Source organism: Coenobita brevimanus, chromosome 1 (genome assembly GCF_032717465.1).
Source record: "Coenobita brevimanus isolate Jiangsu-jjx chromosome 1, ASM3271746v2, whole genome shotgun sequence".
NCBI lineage: Eukaryota > Metazoa > Arthropoda > Malacostraca > Decapoda > Coenobitidae > Coenobita > Coenobita brevimanus.
This window is the reverse complement of record NC_136954.1, coordinates 65,558,066-65,580,152: the sequence shown is the minus strand read 5'-3', so window position 1 is coordinate 65,580,152 and position 22,087 is coordinate 65,558,066. Positions and strand designations below refer to the sequence as shown.

Below are 22,087 nucleotides of genomic sequence, written 5' to 3'. Positions count from 1 at the left end.
TTTTTTTGCATGTGGTGAAAAATGTACAGGCTTTTTTAAGCTTTGGATATGCATCCATTTGCAATGTAGTATGTACCCTCCTTTCATTAGAGCCTGTGATCTTCAGTACAGAATCACCAGCTCTTTCAGAACCCATCACTAATCTTAGCCCACTTCTTTCTGTTGGATCATGTAGGTATTTTATTTTTTGCTGACTCCAGGCGGTTATATTTAGCTGAGTAAAATCTCTAGCAGTTGGTGGGTTAGTTAGAGGGTGACAGATCAGTATGTAGAAGCTGGATATATTATGCTGGTACTTAAGCTCCCAGGCTTATTGACTAGTATAATGTATTATAGTAACTTGAAATAAGACGTTTGTGTGTGACCCAGTCATCAGCCTCTTCAACCCTTCATTTTTTTTTTTTAAGCAAGTTACCACCATATTATTTTATTTAGCTTCAAGGAGATCTCAGGTTTTTAAGATGTCAAAAAAGGCTTTATCTGACCTTCGTTTTAAAAAGTCGCTTTTTAACTAAATAAAGTATTCTGGTGGTAAAAATGTTCAGGATGACATGATGCTGAACTGGTTAAATTATCCTTTTAGCTTCAGAGAAACATAACTCAAATGTCTTTTCAGATGGGGATAGCGGCCATGAGCGGGGAGGAAAGAAAGAGTTGCTGAGGAGCAAGAAAAAAGAGAAGAAAGACAAGAATAAGGACAAAGGATACGCAGCACTAGGAGAGGACAGTTCACCCGATGAGATGGACCAAGCGGACGGCAGGTAAGGATAATATTTTGCAGACTCTGTGTACTTTATTTACAGTAGAGTAGGTGTGTAATATGTAAGTGGTAGTTTTTGTTGATAGTTTTCTCCTGAGTCAGCATATATACTGTACTTTTTTTATTTTGCCATATCAAGATTATTTTTATTACTAAACATGGCCATGATGGATAGGATGTAATGATGATGTAAGAGATGATGATGATAATTCAGATATGGTATCTCTTATTTTGGCATTCAGCATATGTATATTGTTTTCCTTTGTAGGAATCCATTGAAACCCAAGAAGCCCAAATCCTTCAAGTTCCTTCATAAAAGAGAGAAAGATAAAGAAGAGAAAGAAAAGGAGAGGGACAAGGAAGAAAGACGTGAAGACAAGAAGAGGGATGAAAGGAAAAGGGACAAAGAAGACAAAAAGGAAGAGAAAAAGAAAGAAAAAGAAGAAAAGAAAGGAGAGAAAAGAAAAGAAAAAGAGGAGAAAAAGTGTGATAAGAAAAAGGAAAAGGAAAAAGAGAAGGAGGAGAGAAAAAGAGAAAAGGAGGAGAAGAAAAAGGTTAAAAAAGACAAGAAAAAAAAGATTGATGAGCTGGAAGAAGGTTTGTATTCTGACTGCAGTGATTAAGTTCACAGTGACTTCACTCTTTTTGTGATCTGATAACATTTACTAATATTGAATCAATTTACCTGTTCATATACAGTTTGTCCTCGTAAGTATCAGTAACCCAAATTTAATGTTCTTTTTTTGTATTCTCTCCTAAATAACTGGAGCTAAATTGCTTGTTAAGCATCCTATGCTGGCTATAAAGCTCATTTTCCAGTTTCTCCCAATTTACCAGTTGTAAAAATAAAATTTTGATAATTTATAACACATGTCAGATTTACAGTGAGGACTGACTGTGTATTGTTATATATTATTGTGTCATACTCTCCTTCATACAGAATCTTGTTGATTATTGGAAGTGGTCCTTTTGAAAGATTATAATAATATGTTATACCAGATCAGTAAAAACTGTCAGTAGATTTAATGGTGTTTCCTAATCCAGGCCTTGATTTTATTGCATGTTTAGGTATTTTTTCTGTGTAACCCATTCTGCAGTTCAGCTTTGGTTGATCATATATAAGTATGGTGAGAGAACTTTAACCTTTTTGTCTGCAGTTTATTCATTTTGTTGTTTTATTTAGGTTAATGCCAGAATATTTAGTTCATCATCATCATCATCATCCGGACCTCCTTTCCCACCCAGGGGCAGGGTGAGGAATATTTAGTTCATCTTAGAAATATCCTATCAGTCAGAGGCTTCAGATACTGTATTGCCTTGAGTGTACCCATCTTTTTTGTTGTTTCACTTAGGACTTTTATTCAGGGTACTGTTATGACATTTATTAAGGCCTAAATTTTGTTAAGCTGAGAAATATGCAAGCAGTCAGCGGTTATGGATGCTGCCTTGGTACACTTATTAATATTTACAGTAATCCCCTATTTATCTTTCATAATTCAGTCAAGATCCTGTTGGATGATATATATATATTTTATTTATTTATTTATTTTTTCAGCAATGCTGTACTAGCCTCAACTCCTTCATCATGGGGGTATAACTCCTATAAAACCCTATACTGTATAGGTCTCATTGTCAGTACTGTCACTACACAATAACCCATCTTGATACCAATTCTCCAATGGCCACCTTTATATATTCATTAAATCTTATGCAACCACTCATGTTATGTTAATGTGATTTTTATTATTAAAAATGCATTTCCTTTATAAAGTACATATTCCACCATGGGCTTGTCTCACATGCACTAAATGCTTGTTCAGTCACGAGCATTAAGAATATTGTTATTTAGTAAAAGTGAGAGTGAGATGCATAGATGGAAAAGAGTAGAGGCGAATGCAGGCGACTAGCTACTTAAGTTATGTAACACAGTGGGGACACGCTGGTGCCAAATGTATGCAATTGTATGAAAGTGTTTAATATTTTCCACAGAAGGAGCTACAAGCACTAAAAATATTTTGTTATGTATTAAAAGAGAGTGGGTTGTGTAGATGGATATGAGTAGAACCAAAAGCAGGTGACTAGCTACTTAAGTTATGTGACACAGTGGAGACAAGCCGGCACAAACTGCATGCATATTAATGTAAACATTGCAATATTTTCCATAGAAGGAGCTACAGGCAATAAGGATATTTTGTTATTTAATGTAATTTGAGAGTGAGATGCATAGGTGGATTTGAGTAGAACCAAAAGTAGGTGACTAGCTGCTTAAGTTACATTGCACCAACTGCATACATATTTATGTAAGGATTTTATTATTTTTTGTGGTAGGTGGGGGCACTCACCATCCACTCACTTAATGTAGTGCTGCTCTCGGGTGTCTGCCCTTTCCTCTCCTCCATCCTTCTTTCCTTCCATCCTCTTTTGTCTTTCTTTCCTTCATTCATTCCTCGTCCTTCTGCCTGCAGGTGACTTTACACTCCCTCTTCTGTCTTTCTTTCCTTCATTTTTTCCTCTTCCTTCTTCCTGTGGGTGACTCTACACTGAGTGACAAGCCAAATGGTTTCCTGTACACTAGGAAACCATTTACTACGCTGGGTGGTAACCATATAACCAATTTTGGTGCGTGGTGGTTTAGTGAGTGATTATTGTGCTTCAATCAGATTGAGCCAGTGAAGGTTTCTATCCAAGGGATGGCTGAGGTGTATTGCTCACGTAATGCCACTCAGGAATGAGTGAGGCTGCTCACTCTCATCTTAAATGTCAGGACCAACTGCCTAGCCCCGGGCTCGTACGCTCCTTATGGGGCAGCTGAGGATTGGCTGATGGATGGATGGATTTTATTATTTTCTGCAGAAGGAGCTACAGGCATGCACACAGCACAAAAGCAAGCAACATAAGCCCCTGCAAAAAATTAGTTGCAACGACTATGGTCACAAGCTCTATGATGAATATAATGTGCACTAACACCAGTTGGCATACTTTTGGTAACTGAGATGGACCAGGCAGCGGCCTTTGTTTTGGTGGGCATCATTGGTGGCGCAGGGGTGTTGTGGGGAGCAGTATGCAATTTGCAATATTCAGTTTCTGTGTGCACTGTTGGTTAATGCAGTAAAAACTGGATATTACATTAATTCAGTCAGATTTTTTGCTTTGTCAGAAAATGATGTACAGCATGCTGAGTAATGCAACATTGGATAAACAGGGGATTACAGTATTTAGGCTAATGCCAGGTGATTTTGTTTAGTAAAGAGATATCCAGCAGTCAGGGGGTTAAAATTATATAATGAATTTGTTCCTTCCTGCTACTTTTCTTTTGTGTTGTACAGAGGTGCTACCAGTGTTTGGTGTGTCGCTGTCATTGGCAGTACAGCGGTGTCCCAGCCATGATGGAATTCACTTACCAGTCATCGTTAGAGAGTGTATTGACTACATAGAAGAGCACGGTTAGTATAATATTTTATTTTACTTTTTCACTTTAACTTGGTCTAAATTGCCATCTCTCGCTCGTGACTGTTCTATCTATCTAATCTATTGCCTGATGCCTTAATCCCGTAAGGGGTGGCCACAAACAGATCGCCTCCATGTTGCCCTGTCCCCCGCCATTTCACTGTCCTGCTCCCAGCTCACACCCTCCTCTCTCATATACCTCTCCACTCCATCCCTCCATCTCATCCTTGGCCTCCCCCTTCCTCTCGCCCCCTCCACCTCACTCACATACACTCTTCTCATTAGTCTCTCACTCTCCATCCTCTCCTCATGGCCAAACCACCTCAATGTGTTTTTCCTAACGCTTTCTATCACATCCACATTCACACCACAACGAACCTTCACTACCTCATATGTCAATCTGTCTCTCCATGTGACTCCACATGCTCCTCTCAAATAAATCATTTCCACAGATCTCTCTATTGATGTCTGTTCCTCCAACAAGGTCCAAGCTTCACTTCCATACATTAGAGTTGGTATCAAAGTACTGTCATGTAGTAACTTTTTCACCTCCATGCTCACTTCCCTGTTTCATATCACTGCTTTCAAGGAACCAACAACCTTTCTTCCTTGTTGTACCCTTTCAAGCACTTCACCCTTGAAACTTCCATCCTTATTCATCACACTACCCAAGTACTTAAACGCACTCACATTTTCCATTTCCTCCTCATCCAAACTCTCTGTACGTTCACTGACTTCACCTCTCTCAAAGACCATACCTTTTCTCTTCTCTACATTCACCTTTAGATTCCTTTTCTTACATACTCTCCCAGACTCATCCACCAAGCCTTGCAGCTCCTAACTGTTATGTTGCAATAATAGGTTAACAGTAGAATATGATGCCGGTCATAACGAAGTGCTATGGAATTAATGTAGAGCCATAGCATTGTCTTTTTCTGCCATTGAGCTGCATGTGATCACCTGCAAGCAGATGAAAATGTGAGCCAGGTTAAGATGAGTGAAATATAGCATATTTCAGACAGTGTTGTGTTTTTTCTTGGCCATGAGTTATTGCACAGGAGGTGGATATCAGAATTTTGAAGGCATGGATTATAATTAAAATGTGTGTATTGCCTGTTTTGCCCAGTACATTGTTAATAGTTTTTCTGCTTATACAGGATTAGAGGTATTACTTTCCTTATCCTATTACAGGATTACACCCACCCCATTTATTTGTTGGAAGTATGGTTAGATGTATGATGATATACTTTTACACACATCACACAGAACTATACTCATGACAAAATATAGCACCGGAAGTTCATTTAGTTGTTTGAGTATTGACAATTTTGGTTGAAAACCTTGTTTTATATACAATTACACAGCTTGGCACTTCCATTGTAGCAGACCCTGTTTTCTGGTTTAAGAAAAAAAAAAAAGTTTTACATACATACTGTACATACATACATCATCTGATCCTGTGTTGGTCCATGAGGAGCCTGGGTGCCCAGGGCTAGGTTGGTCCTGACATTTAAGATGAGAGTGACCAGCCTCGCTCATCCCTGAATGGCATTACGTGAGCAATAAACCCCAACCACCCCTTGGATATAAACCTTCACTGGCTCAGTTCAATTGGAGCACCTTAATTACCCATTAAACCATCAGGTGCCATAATTTGGTTATATGGTTACCACCTAGCTTAGTACAGTAAATGGTTTCCTGGTGTACAGGAATTTTTTTTTTTTTGTGAATACAGTATATTGATGCACTTTTATTCCAAATACAGTATTAGGTATGGGCACCCACCATCCACTCAATATAGTACTGCTTTCAGGGGGCTTTACATGAGTGATGAGCCAAATGATTTCTTGAAAACCAGGGAACCATTAATTATGTTAAGTGGTAACAATGTTACCAAATGATGCCTGGTGGTTTATTAAGACAGTCCAAACAGTGTAAGCCCATAAGGGTTATATCAAGGGTGGTTGGAGCTTATTGCCCCCATATTCCACTCGGAGACAGGTGAGGTTGGTTTAATGTTGGGACTGAGCAGCCTAGCCATAGCCTCTTACACGTATGATAGGGCAAATAAGAAAAAGGGGGGGGGGGGAATTGTATGATGGATGGATGTATAGTTTTGCTAACTGACAGTTTGTTTTTGAGAACTAGTTGAAAAGATCATTTACAGTTAGCCCTTCCTCTTTGCTGCGAGAGTACAGAATTATGGTAAAGTTTGGGGGGAAAAAAAAAAAAGGGGGGGGGGGTCACCCCTGATTCATTGAAAAGTAAGCACGTGGTTATTCATATATAAACGTAGATTTATACAGTCTTCTGACGGTTCAGTGTTTATGATGTTACGTGATAGAAAATGTATTCAGTATTATTACATCCCCATGCTGTGTTAATAGTAACAGAGTTTACTAATTTGCCAGTAATTTATCATGTCTTTGGTAGTGAATGATATACAATGGACCCTATAATAGGTCTGCATAGTTGTGCATAGGACAGAGTTTATCATGTCCTGAATTTGTTTATTTAGATTTATCATGTTTTATGCAGTAGCTGATTGAATGTGTTATAAAGATGATGATTTCTATTTCTTAATAACAGACATTTTCTTATATATATATATATATATATTTATAATACAGTAATTACTGTATCAGATATATGCAAAGTTGTATTTGGGGAATACTTTGTAGTTGCTGAGTGTGTTAGGTGTGTCAACAAATGAAAATGTCATATACTGTAATGTATGTCTACTATACTGAGGTGATTTTTTTGTGGCAGTGATACAGCCAGGCTGTGTAGTTACTTGATTATTGAAATGTTCCTCCCCTGTCTCCTTAACGAAGAAAGGCAGCATTTGTCTGTAGTCCACTGGGTTCATATTCAGATCAGCCTAGAGCTACAGTAACAACTACTGCTGTACTGTACATTCTATCTCAACCCAGGGCTGCACTGTGAGGGCATCTATCGGTTGAGTGGTGTCAAGAGCAAAGTTCAGCAACTGCGGCGACAGTATAACAGTGGCAGCCCCGTCAGACTCACTAACCAAGAGCCTCATGTTGTTGCCTCACTACTTAAACAGTATCTCAGGTACGGTTCTATATGGTAATTGATATTCTGTATTACAAGTTAGGAACCAACAAATGGATGCCTATAGTCACATCGCATGACTCTGAGGTTGTCATTATTGTACCCTGGCAACCTACACATCGGCTTTGCTTGTGATTTCGTGTATAATATGATAATATGATATGCCTGTGATTCGTGTATAATAACATTCGTGTATAATATATTTGTGTATAATAATATGATTTGTTTATAATGTGATACAAAATTGGAAGCATAGTTGACAGGTAGGTTGCCAGGGTACGATAATGACAACCTCAGAGTCGTGCGCTGCGACTTTAGTGTTCTAGTGAGTTAAGGCTACCAGGTGTACATTGACAGGTTTATCATTTACATATTGTCCCACAGGAACAAGCAACTAATTACTGTCACCTTAAATGTCTGGTTGAGTAGCCTAGCATGGGGCCCTTCTGCTCTTTATTGGGGAATGAAAAATTGAATTATATGTTAATACTGTATATGGATGGATGTACTGCAAAATGTTACAGCATTTTCATGCAAATGCTACGGTACTGTAAATAGAGCATAATTGACAAGTTAATCATAGCTTTTTGTAGAATTGCAGTTTATTTGGCAGTTTTTCTGTAGCTTGCTGTGGACTCAGTTGCAATAAAAACATTAAATCTACATCAGAAACTAGATAATTTAAAGGAGAAGGATTTTATGAAAACAAAACAGAACAGCATTAAAATTGGCCATGTGGTCCACTAGATTTACATCAATTTATTCTTAACCCCCAGTATAATAATGTTTTTTCATATTTTATTCTTTGTACCTGTGGGTTTTATTACTCAGCATAGGAGAGACCCTTTCAGTAAGGGAGTTACTGAGGCCCTGTCAAGCATTTCCAGTTTGGAAAGTTCCATCAAAGCAGAATATGATCATGTGGACCATCAAGAATAAAATAAAGATGTCATGATAGTGAATGAAATAAAATTTATCTGTATGTCTTTTTCTCTAAAGTGAAGGTACAGAAAGTATATATAGGACAGCAGACTGAACTGAGGAACCTATATACAAAATCTCTGGGGCTTAGGAATGGCAGAAAGCTCAGTCATCAGGTTATTGTGTGGCTCAGACCAAGTACAGAATAAGCACAAGGAGTGGTTCAAGTAATAGCTGTGTAAATACAAATAAGGAAGACCAGAAGTGGAAGTGTAGGCAGTGTCAGACAGTAAGTACACTTCATAAAGGAAGGACTTATAATCCAGTACTGCTGTTACTTTTTAGCTACATAAGACCCATAATCTTGCACTAGGTATTATATGAGGCACTCCAAGCCAGAGGGGCGACCGAGCATTTTGCTTATTTGCATTGACATCTAATTACCAAACTAATATACTTTAGTCATGTCATATTTACCACCATTTTAATTGTCTTGGCATGCACTTTCAAGCTAAACAATAAAAAGCATTTACAGTAAGTATAATTTTACCATTGTATAATTAGCCATGTCAAAGTTTAACAACTAATTACTGAAAATAAGCAAAATGCACGGTCACCCCTCTGGCTCGGAGCGCCTCACATATTTCTTTACCCCCAGGGAACTACCAGAGCCAGTGTTGACATGTGACATGATGCCGCACTTTGAGGACGTGGCAATGATCCCCAACCCTGGTGAGCGTGCTGAGGCCATGAGACAGTTGATAGACCGTCTCCCCACAGCCAACAGACTCCTCCTACAGTATATGTTCAAGCACATGGGACATATTATTGCCCGAGTGAGTAGTATTGTAATGTAGCTTATTTATGTACAGTATATTCAGTATTCAAGCACATGAGGTATATTATTGGTAGAGAGTAGTATTGCAGTCTCTCAGGTATATTTTTAAGTAAATGGGGACATAATATTGCATGAGTGAGCGGTGTTGTTTGTAATGCGTACTTAAGTATTGGCTCACTCTTGTTTTGTTGCATTTATTCAGGATAGATTTTTTATCCATCCATCCATCCATCATCCAATCCTACATTGCCCCATGAGGAGCGTAGGAGCCCGGGGCTAGGCAGTTGGTCCCGACATTTAAGATGAGAGTGACCAGCCTCACTCATCCGTGAGTGGCATTACATGAGCAATAATCCCCAACCATCCCTTGGCTATAAACCTTCACCGGTTCGATCCGACTGGAGCGCAATAATTACCCATTAAACCACCAGGTGCCAAAATTTGGTTATATGGTTACCACCCAGCGTAGTAAATAGTTTCCTGGTGTACAGGAAACCATTTGGCTTGTCAGTGTAGAGTCACCCACAAGCCGAAGGATGAGGAAAGAATGAAGGAAAGGAAGACAGAAGAGGATGGAAGGAAAGAAGGATGGAGGAGAGGAAAGGGCAGACACCTGACAGCAGCACTACATTGAGTGAATGGATGGTAGATTTTGTAAAAGAATATAAATCTTAGCAGAGAGTATTAGAGCATCTTTTACATGTGTTTCGTTTTCGTTTTCGTTTTTAAAGGCTCCAACATGCTTGCATGTGTCGGCCTTGGTCACCTAATGGCGGCCCTCCATGCTGCATGATCCATTGCAGCCTCCCTGTTCAGACCCTTAACCCTGAGGTCACACTTAATGACCTCGTCCCATGTCTTTCTCGGTCTACCCCTCATAACCCCACCCCCAATATTAACACTTCTCACCTTCCTCACCCAATTATCATCCTCCATCCTCTCCACATGTCCAAACCACCTCAATCTACCTCTCCTCATCACAACACCAGTACACTCCAGTCCCATCCTACCTCTCAACTCTTCCATTGTAAACCCAGCCCCTCCAGGCCTTGGACGCAGGGACGCACTGCACATCCACCTAATCATTGTCATTTCTATACATCTGAGCTGGCGAATATCTTCCTCCTTCACAATAAACTTAGAACCCACTTCACAAATAATGCAGTATGGGTTATAACAGTGAAATCCAGGTACAATAATTTAATCATCACTTCCAACTTCAACAACAGTTATTATCTTGCAGAATACTGTACCTACCACCAACTTCAATAACATTTATTGTCTTGCAGAATACTGTACCTTCCACTTTATGAAACCAAATACTGTTCTTTCTCTGTATTATTCATCACATTCTGTATTTGTCATTCATCTCAACCTGTGTTGTTTTTTACCCTTCTCTTTCTTTTTATCTCATCCCAGGAACAAGACACAAAGATGACGTACCAAAATGTGAGCATCGTTCTTTCACCAACGATGCAGATCTCTCACCGAGTTCTGAATGTTCTGTTTCTCAACCACTCCTACCTCTTTGGAAATGTTGTCATCAAGAGGTCAGTCTTTTAAGCAAAACAAACTCCTTCCCAAAAATTCTGTACAATGCTATACTCTGTTAACCAGATACCGAAGTGATTAAACTAACTTTTTGTAATTGTACTTATACTCTTTATTTTTTTGTTAAGCACTTTTTCTCCAAAGGTTTTAATCATTCAATTTTTTTCTTTTTTTCTCTGTGAAGCTTTTATTGCATTAGCTATTAAGACACTAGCATTTTTATCAAAGATGTGTGGTCATTTTATAATAGCATTCATAAGGTGACTGGATGGCCAACACATGAATAGGGGTTGTTATGGCTCTTTATCAGAACAGGATATCACACAGTACTGATAAAGGAATTCAGTTAAGGTCTGGGTAAAGATTGTGATGGAGGTCAGGAAAGGTCTAGGCAAAGTCTGTTGTGGGGGTCAGGAATACATACATTCCTTTACACATTCAAATCAGTTTGAATATAAGTTTGTGCAGTGATCTCTTGCCTCCCTGAATATTATAACCACCTTTCTTTTTGCTAGGTGTAGCTATTTCCTATACAAAGTGAAGAGTGGATACTAGAATGTAAAGCAGTTTGTGAATGATTCAGAAAATAGATTGTGAAGTAGAATTTATTGTTTGGCTTTCCACATATGACATCAAATACTTTATATAACAGATAGCACTTTGTAGATGATGATCTTTTCTTCATGTAGATATGTGCCTCCAATATTAAGTGGCAGTGGAGACCGCAGTTTAGACCAGCTGAGGAGTGTTGCAGAGATCAGAGAGGAAGTGATGAAGCAGGAGTCTCTACTAGGCCATCTCCATGCCCAGGTGGCAGCTGGAAGTGTGTCTCGCAGGAAAGAAGAGAGTTTGTGGGAGGCTCAGCGTATTGTTACATTGCTCAAGGTGTTAACGCTTTATAGCATAGTGATTATAGTAAATGTTCAGTACTCACATAGATATGCCAAAGTCCTGATTTCTCTGTCCAGTTTGTAGAAGTCTGGTTTACTGAGTAGTGCTGTGGTAGGATGTATTTTGTGTCCCTAGCTTTTATTTGTCTTCCATTCTCTCAGAAATTCAAAAATAATTTCAGGCATGAAAAATGATAATGTGAAGGGACTGAATATGATCATTTGTCTTAACTTAGATGGTTATAGACCTGCAGACATACAATTTTCTGTAAATATTGCTGAATGAGCTACATCACTGATTGGTTTTCGACAGCAGATCCTTGATTTAATGAACACACTTTAATATTATATGTAACAGGAAGTCACCATGAAATATGTGTATGTATTTAGTTCTTTTATATATACCATCATCATCATCATCATCCGGACCTCCTTTCCCTCCCTGCGGCAGGGTGAGGAGTAGCAGCATCCAGACAGCCCAAGTTCGCCCAGTCCATTAGGTCACGATTCCATTCACTCATCATTCAAGTCCCCGGAATCCTGGCTCTATCTGATATTCCAAAAACTTTCGCCACATTCTGCAGCTTCACATAAACATATCTGATAGCGTCAGTCCGAACACCGTCATGTTAAAATGGGGTGCCATATCCCTGATCATGCACTTCTTCTCACAACATTCATCCAGCCAGCTCGATCTCTTGTCAGTCCCCTAGCCTCACCGACTTCCATTCCCTCTCTTCCTCACACAGACATCCACCATATCCCTCCACCTTCTCCTTGGCCTACCTCGCCTCCTCCCTCCTTCAAATTCGCTCAGATATACATTTTTCACCACTTCGTTGTTATCCATTCTCTTCACATAACCATACCATCTCAGTACACTCTCTTTGCTTCTGGTGTCCACAGACTTCCTCATTCCGCACCTTTCACGAATCACATTATTTTGTGTACTATCCACTTTCTGAACCCCACATACATTCCTCAGCAGTCCCATCTCCACTGCTCCCACTCCTGACTTTTCATTTTCATGCCACACTGTAGTCTTACATCCATATGTTAAAGTTGGCACTAACACTCCTTTATGTAAGCCCCGTGCAGCAGCAACAGTCAAGCCTCTGTTTCTTATCAAAGCCTTCATAGCACCAGCTTCTTTCCCTCCTTGTGTCACTCAACATTCCTCTTCTTTTGCACATTTTTCTCTCATTTCTATCACAGTATTTGAACTCACCAATTCCATCTCTCCATTCACGGTAACATCACACTGGGAGTCACCTTCTCTCTTGATTGCCATCACTTTACTTTTTTCTGCATTTACTCTCAAGGCACAATGCTCACAGACATCAGCAAAACTCTGCACCAGTCTACCAAGCTCTTGTCCAGTATTTGCAAGTAGCACTGCATCATCAGCATACTGTACAATAAATCTGAGATATTCCATCCATCACCATTCATTACCAGTGCCATCCCCCTCTCCATCACTCATGTTTTTACTTCTCTCATCACCCATTCCAGATATATATATATATTGAACAACCATGGGGACATCATCCAACCTTGTTGCATGCCCACACTGATTGTGAACCATTCGCTTGGATGTCCGTTTACCGTTACACATGCCTCACTTCCATCATAAAAACTTTTGATGGCACCTAGCAGCCTACCATCTACACGGTACATGCACAAAATCTTCCACAATCCTTCTCTGTCTATTTCGTTGTATACTTTTCCAGATCTATAAATGTCATAAACACCTTAAAGTCCATCTCACAAGCCTTCTCCTACTTCACTGCAAATATTTGATCCATACATCCTCTGTCGCTCCTAAAGCCACCCTCTTCATCACTCACTAGGACTTCTGATATCTCTCTTAATTTCTCTATAATAATTCTTCCATATACCTTCCCTACCACACTCAGTAAACTTATTCCATGAATTCTTGCACTCACTTCGTTCACCTTTATTTTGTGCAGGGGTACAATCACAGCCTTTTTCCACTCTGCTGGCACAGCTTCACTCATCCATGCCCTCTTACATATCTCCAACCAGCACTTCCTTCCGCTCTCTCTCTGCTACACTTAATCATCTCAGCATACACCTCATCAACTGCAGCTGCTTTCCCATTTTTCAGCTGCTTCACAATGTTCTTCACCTGCGTGAGTGTCACGTTTCCTGGCACTGCATTCCTTCTCTGCACACCCCCAAAACCAATCATGTTTACAGTGGCTCTGCTTTCTCTATTCCCATTCATCAGGCTCTCAAAATATTCTTTGTATCAGGTCCTTACTTCATCCCCATGTGTTAATAATCTGCCACCTACATCCTTTACACCATCACATTTCTTTCCGCTTTCACTTCTACATTTCCGCATCTCTTTCCGGAATAACTTATTTTCAGAGTAATTTGCATTCATTTTTCTTGCTAAATCATCATTTAATGTGGTAGGTAGGGGTGTTCACCATCCACTCACTTGATGTAGTGCTGCTCTTGGGTGTCTGCCCTTTCCTCTCCTCCATCCATCTTTCCCTCCATTGTCTTCTGTCTTTCTTTCCTTCCTTCCTTCCTCATCCTTCTGCCTGCTCCTTCTTCTGTCTTTCTTTCCTTCATTCATTTCTCTTCCTTCTGCCTGTGGGTGACTCTACACTGAGTGACAAGCCAAATGGTTTCCTGTACACCAGGAAACCATTTTTCATGCCAGGTGGTAACCATATAACCAAAATTTGGCGCCTGGTGGTTTAGTGGGTAATTACAGCGCTCCCATCGGATTGAGCCGATGAAGGTTTATATCCAAGAGGTGGTTGGGGTTTATTGCTGACGTAATGCCGCTCAAGGATGAGTGAGGCTGATCACTGTCATCTTAAATGTCGGGACCAACTTGCCCAGCCCTGGGCTCCTACGCTCCTCATGGGGCAACGTAGGATTGGATGATGAATGATGAATGAAAATCATCATTTACCTCGTTCTTTTTCCTCTTCACTAGTCTCGTTACGTGGTTCCAGGTTTCAGTATATTCAGTTCTTATTTCAATTGAACCCCTGCCCTGTAACCACTCTAGCCACTTCTTCCTCTTTTCCTCCACTGCTTTCTTAACCTCTTCATCCCGCCATGTAGTACCTTTCTCCTTTGTTGTTACTCTTGCCACACCACACAATGCATTAGCATTCCTAACTAAGCAATCCCCATATGCATTCCACAGGCTGTCCAGATCCATTTCATTCCATTTCACTGATTCTTACTCCTCCCCCATTTTGTTCCTGTATTCGTCTGCCATTTCTTTGATCCTCAGCTTCTCAACTTTAGTCTTTCTCTCAGATTACTCCACTCACTACTGGTCCACCTCACTCCTCTCACCTTGATCTTGCATTGTATGTTATTCAGAAGTTGCAGTACTTCATTATAAGGTATCAAAAACCATTACTAGTAATTTATCTTCAACAGAGAAAACTGAGATCAGCCCAGAGAAGAGAAGAGGAGGAGAAACAGAGAGGAAGGAGTAGTGAGAGGAGGAAAGATGAAGGCTCATTGGAATGTGAGAAGGAATCCACTTCAGAAGACTCACAGAGAGATATAGATGTAGACAGAGAATATGCATCATCTAAAGAAGCTGCCTCGGATGACTCGAAGCCTGCAAGTGAGAGTGAGAACAGTAGTGGACACTCCAGAAAAATATCTAAATCTGAAAACAATGTGACAGTTGTGAATGTGAGTGTAGAATCTGATAAAGAAAAACTGTGTGATGAGGAAAGTGAAAAAGAGGGAACCTCAAAATTGACTCCTGCCACCACAATTCCAGCCCTCCCTAAACCTATCTCTGCACGGACTGAAAGGAACAAGATGGCTCAGGCTGTGCAGAATGAAAGAGCAGAACAGAGTAGTGAGAAAACAGAGGAGAAAGCTGTTGGAGGGAAAGTAGATGAAAACAACAGTGTTGAAGTTGCAGATGAGGGAGAGAAGGAGGAAGCTCATGTGACAGTGATACAGGTTGTTGGTGCAGGGGGAACGTCCGAAGCTCAGAGTTCCCCTGGCCCCACTCAGGCTGACCAGCCACAAGCCACAAATAGCCAGCGCCCTGATATGAAGAGACTGGCTGTTGATAAAGTGCCTCTGAGAGAATCTAAAAGTCTAGATGATTCTAAGGGAAAAGGTAGAGTCTGACTGCTTTAAATCATGCTTATTTAGTCATGGTTTCCAGTTATTCTTTTATCAAACCATTCCTCTTTGTAGTTTGTTTTTTGTATTTTGTGAGTAAGCTTAAATGTCACTAGCCAAATTTTTTGTAGTAGCTACTGGTAATGTTCATTTTGAGTCATTGTGAATGGTCACTATATAACAGAATGTTAATATACAGGTGGAGCAGGCCTCCACCCTGTTTTTTCTGTCATGTGAGGGCTGATTCAGATGCAAACTTTTTATTTCATACTCTCACACTGTGTAGAGTCTAATGACTTGTTTCAAGTTACAGTTATGTGTCTTAGGCTGCCGTGCCTTTACTTTTGTCATAAAAATGTAATCATTTCACTTTGCAGCAGAACTTTTAATACTTGCTAATATTGAAGTGTGAGTAATCATCTGATGCATTAAGATACAGTAAGTGGCACCAAAGTTACCATATAATGCATCAAGGATGCTTCAGGTAAGTTATTGATAAACAGATTGGTAACAGGTGAGATATCAGTAGTTGTAACACAGAGTACTGGAATGTAGGCTATTGGTAAGCAACTTACCCACTATGCATCTTCTGCAGCCATTACCCTTCTCTTTCACTAGTTTACAGTAGAGTTCTTTGATGTTGAAGTTCAGTGGTACTGTATGTATTCAGTTATTTACTTTCTGTTATTATAATCGGTTATAATTATTTTGGTAATATTGTGTTCAGGTTGTTACAAATAACAGTACAGTACAGTATATTATGACTGACTTCCAGTACCTGAAAAATACATTATTAAATTAGTAGTTTCTCATCTAAGTTAACATTACTTTCTGCTTATCTTACTAATTAACACTGTCATTACAATGACAGGGTGATAAAGAAGTAAGTTGGGGAGTGAAAGATAAAAATGGTAGATTGCTAGTGGAGAAGGGTGAAAAAGCAAGCAGATGGAGAGAACATTTTAATGAATTGTTGAACATAGAGAATGAAAGTAATGCGAGTATAAGTGGCAGGGGAATGGCTGGGAGAAGGAGGGAGATGAGAAGAGAGGAAGAAATTGGCAGGATGAATGTAGTGGAATTAATGAATGAAGTCAAAATAGGGAAAGTCCCAGGAATTGTTGAAGTGTATGGTGAAATGCTGAAGCATAGGGGAGAGATAGTAGTAGAATGGATATGGAAGATGTGCAGACTGGCCTGGGAAGAAGGTAGAGTCCCAGAGGATTGGAAGTCAGGTACTGTAAAATTATTCCCCTGTACAAAGGGAAAGGGGAAAAAGAAGTGTGTTGTAATCATAGGGGCATTTGTCTTCTTAGTGTAGTAGGAAAAGTATATGGTAGGATACTTATTGACAGAGTTAGGGAAATAACAGAGGAATTAGTTGGAGAAGAACAGGGAGGTTTTAGGAAGGAGAAAGGTTGTGGAGATCAGATATTCATTTTTAGGTCTTCAGTGGAAAAGTGTGTAGAGAAGGGAAAGAAGTTGTATGCAGCCTTCATGGATTTGGAGAAAGCATACGACAGGGTGGAACGCCAAGGAATGTGGAAAGTAACAAAAATATATGGAGTAAATGGGATGTTGCTAAGTGCCGTGAAGTGTATGTACAGTATGAGGGGACTAAGGCTGCAGTGCATGTGGGTTGTGAACTGAGTGAATTTCTGTTTGAATGTTGGATTGAAACAGGGATGTGTCATGTCCCCATGGTTGTTCAATCTGTGTATGGATGGAGCTATAAAAGAGGTACAAGGTAGGGCAGTGGATATTGAGGCGACCCTAATGAGAGAGGACAGTGTTTGGAAACTCCCTGTACTTTTATTTACAGATGATACTGTATTGTTAAGTGAAGACGAAGGGGAACTGCAAGGCATGGTAAATGAGTTTGGGAGAGTATGTAAGAAACGGAGTCAAAAGGTGAATGTAGGGAAGAGTGAAGTTATGGTCTTCGAGAGAAATGAAGTCACTGAACGTACAGTGAGGCTGGATGAGGAGGAAATAAAAAATGTCAGTGCATTTTAGTACTTGAGTAGTGTGATGAGTAAGGATGGAAGTTAAGAGGGTGAAGTGCTTGAAAGGGTACAACAGGGAAGAAAGGTTGCTGGTTCTTTGAAAGCAGTGATAAGGAACTGGGAAGTGAGTGTGAAATTTAAAAAGTCGCTGCATGACGGTATTGTGATACCAGCCTTAACATATGGAATTGAAGCTTGGACATTGTTGGAAGGACACAAATCAAGAGTGAGAACAGTGGAAATGAGTTATTTGAGTGGAGCATGTGGAATTACGTGGAGAGACTGACTGACAAGTGAGGAAGCAACAGAGCGTTATGGTGTGGATGTGGATGTGATAGAAAGCATTTGGAGAAATACATTGAGGTGGTTTGGCCATGCGGAGAGGATGGAGAGTGAGAGGCTAACAAGGAAAGTGTATGCGAATGAAGTGGAGGAGGAGAGAGAGACGGGGAGGCCGAGGATGAGATGGAGGGGAGAGGTACGAGTATATGAGAGAGAGGGGTGTGAACTGGTAGTAGGGCATTGTAATGGCATTGGACAGGGCGACATGGAGGCAATTTGTTCATGGTCACCTCTTACAGGATTGAGGCATCTGGCAATAGATAGATTGTAATGACAACAGATATATAATGTTCGCAACTAGTTTTCAGTTTCTGTGAGTAAGAGATTACTGCAGCCCATACAGCTGTACCAAGGCCAGTTGAAATTTAGTTGCCTTGTTGTACAGGCTGAAGTTTCATTTGATACCTGGTACTTAGGCAGGTTATCATACTCCAAAATCACACAGTTCTGTATTATTACTGCACTGTTTAATCAAGTACTGTGTATCATAATTCATTTAGAGGAGAATGCAAACAAGTAAGTCGATTCAGAAATTAAATTTTTCATTAATGTATAGTGGTCTGGTGGTTTAAGCGAACAGTTAGTTGGATGGTTATATGTTGCATGCAGGGTCAAATCCTCCAACAGTGGCCAAAGTTTTTTTTAGTCATATGCAGTAATGCCACAAGCAGCATAGACTGGTCACTAAACCTTAATTATTATAGAATGCAGTAGCATAGCCATGGACCCATGCACTATATAAAGGGCAATATGAAACTGGCTGTTATCGTTCTGTCATTAATGTACTGTTAAAATGGCACCATTGTGTCTGGCAGGAGACAGTGAATATGCAGCACTGGTGTCGAGGGAGGCACAGGTAGCAGCGGAACATGAGGAGCTGCTGTCCATGAATCATGATCTAATGCGCAAACTGCAGGCTGAGCGAGCTGAGATAACACGGCTTAGGGAGGAGATACAGGAAATGCAGACACTCTACGGTTACAGGTAATGCTGTCTCAGGACATAAGAAGCCGTGGCATGCAGTTTAGCCCCTTCATTATGCTAACATCTTTCATTATGCAGTACTGTACTGACATTCCTTGGGTTAAGCAGTTCTTTGTTTTTTTTTAATTCAACCTTATAGAAAGGTCTTGCAGTAGAGTAGTTCATAACATTCATTTGAGTACTGTAGTATATACAGTATGTATATTTATTTTTATCATTGCAGTGTGTTCAATTTATTATTACAGTATAGGGTATCCTGTGTATTATTATCCATCCATCCATCATCCAGTACTGCGTTACCCCATGAGGAGCGTAGGAGCCCGCGGCCTGGCAAGTTGGTCCTTACATTTAAGATGAGAATGACCAGCCCCACTCATCCCTGAGTGCCATTACATGAGCAATAAACTCCAACCAACCCTTGGATATAAACCTACATAGGCTCAATCTGATTAGAGCTCCGTAATTACCCACAAACCACTAGTGACATGTAAATTTCAGTTTAAACAGTCATCTAGAACACAACCTTTACATAACTTGGGGAGCATTTGGATCTTGTTATTGACATGATTTTACGCAACCTAGGGGAGACTTCTCGTAGTGAAGGGATTAGAGACAGTGTTCATTAATGCCTTCAGTATGAGGATGTCTATATTTTTATATTGATTTTGTTCACCTTAAGAGATATCCCTGATAGTGGAGGAGTGAAAAGATATTGGTAGTTTTGTCTTTTAGCTAAAGGTAGTTGGACACTATTTTTTTAATTTAAAATGGCACAAGATATTTTTATTTATTTTATGTATTTATTTATTTTTTACATACGCCCTATGTGTGTTCATTGATTAGGTATACTTTAAAAGGTTAAATCTGACATGTAAATTTCAGTTTGAACAGTTGTCTAGAACACAACCTTTACTGGTACATAATTTGGGTAGCATTTGGATCTTGTTTTTGGCAGATAATTTTACTCAGGCTAGGGGAGACTTCTGGTAGTGAAGTGATTAGAAACAGTGTTCATTTACTCCTTCAGTATGAAGATGTTTATATTTTTATGTTTATTTTGTTCATCTTAAGAGATACTTATGATAGTGGAAGAATGAAAAGATATTGGTGACTCTATCAGATATGTTTATGTGAAGCTGCAGAACTTGGTGAATGTTTTTGGCGTATCAGATGGAGACCGGATTCCGGGGGCTTGAATGGTGGATGAATGGAAGTGTGACCCATTGGATTGGAGAAATTTGGGCTGTCTGGGCATTGCTACTCCTCGCCTTGCCCTAGGGTGGGAAAGGAGGTCTGGATGATGATGATGATGATGATGATGATGTCTATTAGCTGATGGTAGTTGGACACGATTTTTTTACCGAATGTTGCACAAGATATAAATGGATGGACAGATGGAATGATGAAAGGATCTTTCAAGAATGTAAAATAGGATTGATGTAGTTAAAGAAAATAAATACATGTACATAAAGATGAGTTGACGATGTTGAGGGAATAGAGTTTTTATGTGGAGAAGAAGAAAACAAAGAACAAGGTGAAGAAATTATATGGGAAAGTATTGTATATGAGAGAGGGAGATATGTCTTGGAAAGAGTTTTCACCACCAGGCAGGAACAAAATTGCCGAGAGATGATTTTGAGGTCACATTTTGCATACTGCAGCATCTGGCAGTAAGTAGATAGATAGGTAGACAAATAAAAATACAGTGGACATACTGTACATAGGTATTTACCACCAACCCTTGAAGAAAAGGCCATGATAATATTCATTTCATTCATTCATTGCCAGATGCCATGTATCCCAAACAGGGTGGCCAAGGGCTTAGAGTTAATTGTTTTACAGGGAGGGGCATTAATCCTCCACCAACCCCACTTGACACGATAATATTGATGATGATAAATTTAATATGCTTTCAGTGTGTTTATATTCCAAAGCTCTTATCTCACTTGAGCAAATATTTTCTTCTGTATTACTTGTAATTGCAGGTGTTTATTTAATTTTTTCTGTTTATCTTAGGACATACTCATATGACAGCAGTGAAAGCGACGGTAGTGAGAGTGCCGGAGAAAGTGACACTGAGGAAGATGTAAATAACCAGCTGTCTCATGTTTCCAAGGCCAATGCTGCCCTCCAGGTAAGTGGAAAGGAGAAAGTCAGGAGGCAAATAGGGGAAGCTATGAGAGGGAGAGTTAGTTGAAAGTTTGTCACTGGTAAATGATTTGTCTGGTAGATAAAAAATGGTTTGGAAGATTTTACTGTATATCCTTCCTGTATACCTTGAAGTGGAATGACATAACAAGGTCAGGTTAAGATGCTGACTGTGACCTTATTATGCGATTCCACTTCAGGGTGCACAAGAAGGATATATAATCTTCCATACTGTTTTTGAGCATAGTCATCTTTAACAAATGAAATAATTGGTTTCATAGATCCCATTTATTATGGACAGCAGCAGGTATTTTTCATCCACTCACTTGATGTAGTGCTCCTTACTTCTTCCCCTCATCTTTATCATTCATTTTGTTTGTCTACCCTTTCTTCCTATTTCTCCTATCTTTCTTGTCATTTTTTATTACTCTTCTTTCCTTTTCAGGAAGCTTTATATTGAGTGACAAACCTAATGGTTTCCTGTAAGCCAGGAAACCATTTACAAATGCAGGGTGGTAACTATATGTCCAACACACATCTTTCCTACATGTCAACTAGTGGGTTGGCTGAGGGTTCGTGCCCCTTCCCCATAAAACCACTAACTCAGAGACAAACAGCCACCCCTTATGGAATTATTGCATCTGGCTATAGATAGATAGATGGACAGACAATAGCAAGTATCATGAGATTAATATTAGTCATGACTGATATCGCTGGAAGTTACTCAGTACCTGTATTTCAAAGATTTTCATGCTGCTGTCTTGGCACTGGGTAGAAATCTCACTCAAGTGAAAGTTAGGAATTATCAAGTCAAAGTGATACTACAGTGCATAATGTGACTTTTACTTACCAGGAGGAGAAACAGGAGCTAATGAAGCGAATTCATGAGGAACGTGAGGCAGTATTACAGCTGCGAGTGAAGCTACGGCAGTGGAGGTGTCCACCACAAAACACACCCATCTCACCTGTTTGCTAG

General features: G+C 39.7%; 1 protein-coding gene across 1 annotated transcript in view; it reads left to right on the top strand.

Moving 5' to 3' along the window:
- The window catches only part of LOC145407269 (uncharacterized), a 54,548-nt gene extending 32,461 nt beyond the window's left edge, over positions 1 to 22,087 (top strand). The window contains exons 3-13 of the mRNA XM_080278317.1: positions 617 to 761; positions 1,029 to 1,357; positions 4,087 to 4,203; positions 7,141 to 7,285; positions 8,865 to 9,042; positions 10,464 to 10,594; positions 11,285 to 11,480; positions 14,921 to 15,626; positions 18,795 to 18,963; positions 20,980 to 21,097; positions 21,965 to 22,087. Coding sequence (XP_080134443.1) covers positions 617 to 761; positions 1,029 to 1,357; positions 4,087 to 4,203; positions 7,141 to 7,285; positions 8,865 to 9,042; positions 10,464 to 10,594; positions 11,285 to 11,480; positions 14,921 to 15,626; positions 18,795 to 18,963; positions 20,980 to 21,097; positions 21,965 to 22,087 — 2,357 coding nt within the window. The remainder of the gene's footprint in view (positions 1 to 616; positions 762 to 1,028; positions 1,358 to 4,086; positions 4,204 to 7,140; positions 7,286 to 8,864; positions 9,043 to 10,463; positions 10,595 to 11,284; positions 11,481 to 14,920; positions 15,627 to 18,794; positions 18,964 to 20,979; positions 21,098 to 21,964) is intronic.